Genomic DNA, 10,000 nt, shown 5'->3' with positions numbered 1-10,000 from the left:
ATTGGATTCTCACTTTCTCTATAAGACTTTCTTCATGCGGCAACTTTAAAAAACTCTTGTTTCTATGGCAGCGAGGATGAAAGGCCTTTTCCCTGTTGTGACACTGAGCTTTGAGGGACCTCACATTGACCTTTTCCAAGGCAAGCCTCTGATGTGAATGAGAGGGATGGGGCCAGCAGGGCTATTTTGATTCATACCAGCAACACAGATACAGATCACACTGTAGACTGGGTGGTTTGGTCTGTTGTAGGTTCACAATGATGTCGGTACAAAAATAAGAACATGTTAACAAAATAAATAAGATGTGTAAGTAAGATGGATAACTACGGGAAAACATATGTTTTTGTTTCTATTATGTGAGAGCGAGGGATATGCTGCCAATGATCTACACATATTATAACCAGCTGCCTCTATTTTTTAAAATAGCGGCAAATTATTTTTTTTAAATGTTGAGCTGATTCTCAATGAGGCGCAGTGATTCTAGGAAAAGCCATGACAGAAGCTTTTTGTGTGGCAGTTGACTGAAATGGAATATCGTGTTATAATTATTGTGGTATTGAATAAAAGTCAAAAATCCTTGCAAAAAAAACACAACCAACTACACAACAAGTCACCATGCTTTTAAACTAGAGATTTTCGTCGGGTATTTCCAGTTTTATATTTCTAGCTCTGAATCCATATGCAGATATTTCTAGAATTGAGCTCTGTCAGTCATGTCTACCCCCCCCTCCTCATCTCTCAGCTCATTAAGGGATTGGTGGAGTCTGGTCGAGGGCTGCTTAACAGTGAGTGTCTGCTCTGCCAGCTGCCTCATTTATACACAGGGGGAGGGACGACACGCACATACGCACGCACGCACGCACGCACGCACGCACGCACGCACACTTGCTCGCCTTTGCAATATCCCTTTGCAACAGACAGCCGTATCAGGCACACACGCAAATCATGCTGATCCATGCAGTAGGAGCGGATCAGACACTAATATGCGTGTTCGCCTCCGAGAACCACGTGTGTGTGTGTGCTGCCCACACTCCCTCAAACACACACACGGAGAGAGACGCACAATGAGCAAACCAAGCTCACCTGCTAGAGAACTCCCACTCAGCAGAACATAAGGAATGTACAGTTCTTGGACGAGCCACGGTGCCAATATGCTTCCGAGCAGTTTAAAGAGCAGCAGATCTGCCATTTAAAAAGAGGACATCTGAGCACAAGAAAACCTGCTGGAAGGAGAGGAGAAGGGGCATGAAGAGAGGGAGGGAAAAAGAAAGGGAAGATTGCTTTTTTTATCCCTCCATCCTCTAGCCTTTTTTTTTTATTTAGCGTCTGTCAATACCATGGACATGGCAAAGTTTGTGTGAGGGAGAAAAAAAACAACCTTCACCATCGACACCCCAGGAGTCTTTTGAGCTGCGCTTGTGTGCCTGTGAGCGCATCATCCGTAGGCTCGTGCGTGCGTGCGTGCGCGCGTGTGTGCGCGTGTGTGTCTGTGTGCGTGTGCGTGTGCTTGTGGGGCACAAGCACGGTCGTTCCTTATGCTGCAGATGGTTCGAACCCTTGCCCAGTTCAGCATCGCTCTGGAGGAGATGAACGAGAACGGAGAGAACACTGGAGATGATGGTGGAGGTGGAGTGGGGGACCGAGATGGAGGAGGAGGAGGAGGTGGTGGAGGAGGAAGGAGGGGGATAGGAAGAACAAGAAGAGAGGAGTCGATTGACAGAGATGTTGATGTTCGATTTAGAAACAACAGCAACATCGGGAACGGGAATTCCGCTGGGAATATACATGGACTGTTTGGCGGAAGCCCCCAGACTCATGCCGAGGTAGAGTTTACGCTTCCTATAGCTTTTGGTCACATTCACCTGGCACTTCAGTCATTGATTCATGATACATTTCTTCCTCTCTGCCTGGCTATTTCTACTGGAATTGTTTGGTGTGTTTTTAGATCCCAATGGGTAGGGTTTTGCTTCTGCTTTCAAAGTATTTTGTGCACGTGAGCGTAAACGACTGAATTGTTTACTTCTTGGAAAGGAACTTTTGAGGGAGAGCGAGTGGGCGAGCTGTTCGTCTTCTGAGAGTAAACTAAAATAAATGAAATTCGCCCATTAGAGAAATTCAGTTCTGCAAGGCTTGAGAGTGTATGTAATTATGTAAAGGAAATTGTTGCGGAAGAGGGGTTGTTTATACTAAACGCAGCAACGTCTGCTAGTCAACATACAGTACTAATGTGTCATAGGCACATTACTCTGTGTGTGTTTGTCTTTGTTTGTCTGTGTGTGTGTCTGTTTGTTTGGGGGTTTAAAATGTATGACGTTTCTTTAAGAACTTGTTGAGTGTGTATTTACATGCATGCGGTTATCTGGTGAATCGGATACAACACCATGGGTGTAGAGGGACTACCTATGCCGACACACATAGTACAGGGTAAACATATCGCAGTCCCTCCAGTAGCTCCACTAATGTCGTTAATCCACCAACAAGATTACCCCCTCCAAGAGAGGCCAATCAGAGGGAGAGGTGGGGGAGCGGCTGAGAGAAAATAGATATGAATTGAATGAAGGAGAGGGAACTAATACCAATTTAATGATTGGGACATGTATATGGATTGTGTGGAGGCAGGACACCTGTCTGACTTTTGCATGTACTAATACGGGGAGTTATTTGGTATGCTGTGCTCAATTTATTTACATTTTAAAAGTCTAATTTCATTCATGGTTCATTTGTTTTGTAAGATAACAATCAGACAGAAGACTATTGGATTATTATTATTATTATTTGTATATCTGTTGATAAATATAAATAAATTACAATTATTTTTTTGTTATTCGATAGGTTTTTAATGGTGACATCAAATCTGTTAATAATTGTTTAAATAACGGTGTTGAGTGAGCGAGGGGGAAGGAGTGAAAGGTACCAAAGCCAGCATGAGAAGCACTGTCTAGGGGATGGATGAAGCAGTGTGTGTATGTGGCTAGCGGAGACATTGATGACGATGAACGGGAGGGTGGATGTCAACTCAACACAGAGAGACACAGGGAATTGGCAGAGAGAGACAAGGGGAACGACGCACTCATGCACACGTCACTTGGCCTTGCCTTTGACTGCGTCAGGATTATATAAGCCTATTGAACAGTGGGACCTCTGGAACCACGTTAACGGTGGACCCATGTCGTGTCCCTCTGTCCGGACAGGCCGCCCTCCTATGTTACCCTTATCTCCACAGACCGCAGGGAAAATTTGGGGCAGTAAAGAGTGAGGGAGGGAGAGAGAGCGAGATGCAGGGGTATAGAAAGAGATGGAGCTCTTCCCTGTTTAGGTTAGCCCAGGGCTGCCTCTTGCTGCTGTCGCTAGGCTGTTGCCATGGGATACAGTTGTCGGGGATGGGGGGGGGGGAGAGAAGAAGAGAGGAGGTAGAAGGAGGTGACGACAACAGTGATGAGAGATGAAAGGAGATTCTGTGGTTTCTGTTCCTTCAAAGTGAGCGCAGATTCAGGGAATGAGGGAGTAAAAGCCTTATTCATTCATGCTCTCTTACATAATTTATAATATTCATAATTCTAAATTTCTCTGCTGAGATGAATAAAGTATATCTTATCTTATCTTGATAATCCAATACAAAACACATAAACTGTTAATATGTTGATGGAGTTTAGAATCAATAAATGCATCCTTCAACAAACAAACTGCCATTCCAAAGCATGAGAACATAAGCATGAATAAGAGTGTATGATGAGACACTGTGTCAGACATGACAGCAGCTGCGACTTCCTAACTTATTGCGTGGTCTCAGCTCATTAGTTTGTACACCAAATGTACACAAGCAGCGCCTTCCCGGTTCTGATGTCCTAATATTTGGACGGTGGACTGATTCATATCACTGAATAGATTCACCCCCTTGGGGGTCGCTATCAAGACACCATGGCCTCGCCTACGGACAACAGAAAAACAAGCTGTACACACACACGCACGCACGCACGCACGCACGCACGCACGCACGCACGCACGCACGCACGCACGCACGCACGCGCGCGCGCAAACGCTGATAGCCATCTGATCCTAATGAGGGATGGGGATAAACCTGCTGTGTCAATCAAAGTCATCTGACCGATGGTCTGTTCTGTGTCTAATCTTATCAAAACCATCTCGGAGCCGAAGGCTGCATTCCAGCTGATAGTACCATGTTGTAGCATGATTGTGCTGTTCCTCAACAGCATCAACATCATTATGACATATCTCTAGTTATGTGTACTTTAGTACAATAACGATGTTGGCTATTCATCCTAGTATCGTTATTGTGCAAATATTCACGTCGTCCTATTTGTTTGTTAACGGTCAATGAGATGCCACCAGTGTTTGCTATCGCATTTGGCTTCATGCTAGGTCATGTTGTTTTCAGGATTGAACACAAGTCAACGACTAATGCCCTTATATGGGCAAGGAAAGGGTCTGATCCGGCATGCGGGCATGATGCCAGTTTACTGTCTAAAACTAAATTTTGTTTCTTTTATTTCATCCCACCCTCGTTACATCTCAGTTTGAGAGTCTGTCTGATATCCGCACCATCACACAGCATGGAAGGGTGTATATTTTATGAGGGGCCATTCCTTGGCCTGATATAAAATGTTTGTTTACCACCGTGCCAGGTTAATCTCAGTCCGACGCCCCCCTTTGGTCCTTGCTGGGAGCTTAAAGCAGTCACCATGGTAACCATCTACCAAAATGAAACTAGCATTCCGTACATATTTTGTGTGTGTGTGTGTGTGTGTGTGTGTGTGTGTGTGTGTGTGTGTGTGTGTGTGTGTGTGTGTGATCTAAATAGGATCACTAGGGCACAACAGAATAGCCAGTTGTCAGGAAGGAACTCGGCCATGCTGGATGTCAGTGAGAGATTGTCCTGTGTGTAAGTGACACCAGAAGGCATTTCATTACTTTGAGAGTATGAAGGGTCCCATCAGAGCAGCGACCTGCCCCTTCGGTCCGGCCTCTGCCTTATGACTACTTCCTATTCTAGTGTTTTCCACCTCACAATACTGCCCTGGATTGACTCTGTCTGGATTGACGTGTGTGTGTGTGTGTGTGTGTGTGTGTGTGTGTGTGTGTGTGTGTGTGTGTATTTATTTTTTAGATCTTTGTATGTTTCTCTTGCTTTGTCTCAGTGGGCATGAGGGACACTGTGTTTGTGAGCATCTACAGTAAACCCTTTGGTTTACACCCTATGGTTCACACCCTGTGGCTCCATATGCCATTTAAACTGAATGTCACTTGTGACTTACTATCGACATGAAGTCTTACTGGTTCTGTTTATTTTATCTGTAACGCGTCCTTCTTGCTCCTAACTGTGTGTATTGTGGGCAAACATAAATTGATACATATATTTTTTTTTGGTGTGTAAAACACTTCGTCTGACATACAAAGTCACATGGATCAGCTTATCAGAATATAGTGTTCTTTGGTGAAGGAAAGCACCAAACAGACATGATGGGTCATTTTCCCCTATTGGCTTTACAACCTGCTGTACAACAGCTTTTCGTCATTTTCCTGTTTCTCTCCTGATCCGAAGGCGTGATTCTTTCCCCGAAGGGGTCGCAGCCGTGGCAGTCCGGCATCTCGGCTGAACCCACGCTCCTTCTGGACATCATCAGAAGGAGCGAGTCTTTTGTTATTGTTTTGATTGAGAGACCCTTAGCGGAACAAACAACATATTTGACCTACCTAACAATAATGATAAAAAATAAATGTGCAAACAGAAAATCCTCCATATCAGCAGTTGTACATGAACATTTGAATATAGTTAGAATATGGCTAAGCTGTATGTTTCTCTCGTATATTTCGATCATTATGGTACATGAATATAATGTTGGCGTCATAAAAGCTGAATCCCGTCACAGATGATGTCGGAGGTCCTAAATGATATATAGGTTACCACTATGGATGCAATTAGAGGAATGTGTGTTGAGAAATCCGTCCACAGGGTCCGTCGACCAAGGTGACCGTGAGAAAGATACCTGATAGTGATTGTTTTGAACTGATTTTATATGCAAGCTGGAACCGGCAATAATCAACCTTCGTTAAATCCAAATCCCATTCAGCTCCATGCTTTTATTTTTTATTGATGTGAGAAATTATCGACGCAGCCTTATTCAGGCTCAGCAGTAGAAATAAGTTTTGTACATATTGTCACCAGATCAACCGAGGGAGTTCGTAATTGGATGACGCACGTTATATATGTATATTAACATATTCAACACTTAGGAACGGTATGCAGCCCTCTCCCGCTGCTCCTGTTTGGCCTTTCCTCTCCTTATTGGTGTTTGTTTGTTCACTTCATGACGTCTCTCCAGTACGGTCTCTCCATGCTCTTGTCTGCCCACGTTGTGACGTTTTAGAGTGAATAATAGGCTGGACTGTGTTGTTTATGTGTCATGACAAAGTGCGAGGGCGAATTGCTTATGATAAGTCACTCTATTCTCAACACAACTGTGTGTGTGTCTGTGTGTGTGTGTGTTTTGGAGTTGATGTAAAAATGTTTCTGCTAAATAATGTCATCTGAAATGAATCAATCAAATGATTGTCCCTTTTCCTCTGTGTCTTGCCTATCTCTCCATCTTGAGCATGCTTGATTTGTATCTTCATGCAGAATGTATATTCTGCATTGAGAGTATCTATACTCTATCTATTCTGGAGTATTTTTTGCATTAGATGTTATATTGACTCATTCTCTCCGTCTCTGACCATTAGGACATGAGGCGGCATGTGATCATGACCCTTCTGGATACAGAGCAGTCATACGTGGACGCACTGCGCACTCTCATCCAGGTACGCTCCCTTCCACACACCTGGGCTGCAGACACACAAACACACACACAAACATGTACGCATACCTCGCCCACTGCATTATACGCTGCCCTCTCACTGGATGCTGAGGGAATGTGGCCTCACTCTCATTATCATGCCTGCTGTACGTGTTATTAGGGTTGCGGCTCAAGCTAATGCGCAAGACAAACTGGGAAACAAACATGCAGCGTCCAGATTAAGTGAAATTGTCCTAAAATTAATGCATGAGCACTCACGCATCATGGGTATTCACAGTGCTGTGGAGGAACAAACACTTGCTACACACTCCAGAGGCGGGATAGTGTCCTGGTTGGGGTGTTGTGGCTCACAGCTGAATGGTTCTGGGATCAAACCCTGACGCAGTCTGATAGTAAGCATCCGTGCACTAGATGGCTAACTCACCCACCTGCCCCAATGACATGTAATGATTCACTCCCTTTGGATTAAAGCATCCGATATTAACTACATTTTGACACATACCAGTTTCATATCGGTGGTGTGCCTGTTGTAGGGTGCCTGTTCAGTAGGATGATTGACTCGTAGCACAGAGCGTGCGGATGTGTTGTTATTGAATACTGAGTCGTTTGGGTCAATCCACCCAATCTAGTCTGCTGACCCTTTACTCCTCCAGCCTTCACGAAAGTTAGTGAACCATAAGAACAAACGCACACACGCATACCTGGATCAATGGGGACATTATGGCTCTGGTAAACAGGATGAAGAGGGCTATGATGGCAGGAAACATGTGGGGGTCAAGGCGAGAAGGAGCTGGGGCCAAGGACAGCTTCAAAGACGGAAGGGATGGGAGTCTAAAAACCAGCAGCTCCAGGGTCTTGTGGGAGACTGGAGGGATAACTGGCTCGAGCACTGCCGTTGAGGTGACCTTGGAACCAGGGAAGGAAGGAGCTGGACCTTTTCAACAGGCTTAGACCACCAGACCCCATGAGGTCAGAGTGGCAGCCTGGGTCACCACACCACTCCACCACCCTTCCACAGCACCACACCCAGGGAGGCAGCAGCGGATCATAGCCCCAGCATGTTTCCCTACACCTGGAGAAAGCCCATCACCACCCCCTCACCCCTCAGCATCACAACCTGCCACCCAGGAGAGGAAGCAGCTCTCCAGGATGAGCCTGAACAAGGACAGGGGGCCAGACAACATCAACACCAGGGGGGTCAATGCTCGCAAGTCTCTGGAAGACATCCTGTATTGTCCCATGACTACAGGCCAGTTGCCCCAATTTCAGACCTTTGAGAGTCTGGTCCTGCATCACCTGGTCCTGCAGTGCCTGTTGAGTGACTCCCTGGACCCCCTTCAGTTTGTAACCCAGGCAACCATTGGTCTGGACGATGGCATCATCTTAATGCTTCACAGAGCCTACACACATCTGGACGGGACGCGCAGAGTATGAGTCATGTATTTCACCTTCTTCAGCACCATCCAGCCACCCAGGCTGGTTGAAAAGCTCTCAGGTATGCAGGGCGTTGTCTTAGTGGAGCATTTGTAACAACCTCTGACTCCCGCTTCTGAGCACATGCCACCAACAAAGGTTCCTCAATGACTCCTCCATCGTCAGCTGCATTGCGGATGACATCAAAGACAATTCCAGAGCACTGTTGGAGCACTACATCAAGCACCTCCAGCTCCACTTCAAAAGATCAAGGAGCGGTGTTGGACCAACTCCCTCTTCCTTACCCCGGTATGTTGGTGGGGTAACATCAACACAAGGGAGGCCTACGGCTAAACAAGCTGGGGAGGAAGGCTTAGCTGGAACCTAACTGAACCAAAAGTGGTTTGTGATGGGGAGGATGGGTAGGAACTAAGCTGAACACCATCCTTGAGAACCCCTCCCATCTCTTCTAGTAAAGTTGAGGAGGCTTGACTGCCACATGAGAACTTTAAGACCTGCCCTGTCTGTTGCGTACGTTGGACCCTTCACTTCTGCATCTCGCATTGGACTATTGATATTCATTCATTCAAATATGCATTGATGTTGACAAATGTACAATGATTGTATACATATTTTGATTTGACAGACCGAAGAGTTGTTCAAGCATTCATATCTAGGGCCAGCTGCTCATTGTTTTACTATCTTCCCTCTGGGGATTAATAAAGGTTTATCTTCAAATAAAGAATGTAACCTATTTCACACATGTGTTAACAGGGCCGTAGCATCAAATTCTGGGCACAACTGTGTAACTTAAACCCACAGTCCGGCGGCCCTGTGTGTATGTATGTATCTCCACTCGGCCTCACCTTAAGGTTCCCAACTCCTTTCTTTTTTATCTGTTATGCTTCAAGATTTATTGCTTTAGTTCTCTTAGGTTAAGGTAAACACTATATACCTTCATGTTCACCTTGTTTCTTGTGTGTGTGTGTGTGTGTGTGTGTGTGTGGGTGTGTGTAAATGTAAGTCTGTATTTCAGACCAGGCAGAGCGAGTGTCTTAATATCAGTATGTTTCTCTATTTGCCTAATGGATAATAACATACAGGGCTAGGTTCCCATGGTTACATTCGGGAAATAAGCGAGTAACCACGGTGACTGCGGATTCCAGGTGGATGCTGTCACATTTTCTTCAACTTTTGCTCAACAGCAGAGCTGTGGGAACAATAAGCCCTCAGTCTTATAGTTGAACAGTTTCACCCATCGTTGAATACATCTACAATCTCTCCTTACGAATGCTTATTTTTGTTGATGAATAAAGTCAAATATTTTGTGACCCATGTACGGCTTCCGTGCATTGAGTAAAATAATAACAGTCTTGAAACGTGATGCGCAAAATACAGTGGGGCAAAAAAGTATTTAGTCAGCCACCAATTGTGCAAGTTCTCCCACTTAAAAAGATGAGAGAGGCCTGTAATTTTCATCAAAGGTAAACCTCAGCTATGAGAGACAAAATTTAAAAAAAAAATCCAGAAAATCACATTGTATGATTTTTTAAGAATTTATTTGCAAATTATGGTGGAAAATAAGTATTTGGTCACCTACAAACCAGCAAGATTTCTGGCTGTCACACGCCTGTAACTTCTTCTTTAAGAGGCTCCTCTGTCCTCCACTCGTTTCCTGTATTAATGGCACCTGTTTGAACTCCTTATCAGTATAAAAGACACCTGTCCACAACCTCAAACAGTCACACTCCAAACTCCACTATGGCCAAGACCAA

At 45.0% G+C, this 10,000-nt stretch overlaps 1 protein-coding gene across 1 annotated transcript in view; it reads left to right on the top strand.

Annotated features, from left to right (window-relative positions):
* The window catches only part of arhgef17 (Rho guanine nucleotide exchange factor (GEF) 17), a gene marked incomplete at its 5' end in the record, with an annotated part of 58,019 nt that overhangs the window by 27,300 nt on the left and 20,719 nt on the right, over positions 1-10,000 (top strand). The window contains one exon of the mRNA XM_079731260.1: positions 6,739-6,816. Coding sequence (XP_079587386.1) covers positions 6,739-6,816 — 78 coding nt within the window. The remainder of the gene's footprint in view (positions 1-6,738; positions 6,817-10,000) is intronic.

Source organism: Pollachius pollachius (genome assembly GCF_949987615.1).
Source record: "Pollachius pollachius genome assembly, chromosome: 3".
Lineage (NCBI taxonomy): Eukaryota > Metazoa > Chordata > Actinopteri > Gadiformes > Gadidae > Pollachius > Pollachius pollachius.
The sequence above is the reverse complement of the archived record's forward strand: the minus strand, read 5'-3'. Positions and strand labels throughout refer to the sequence as shown.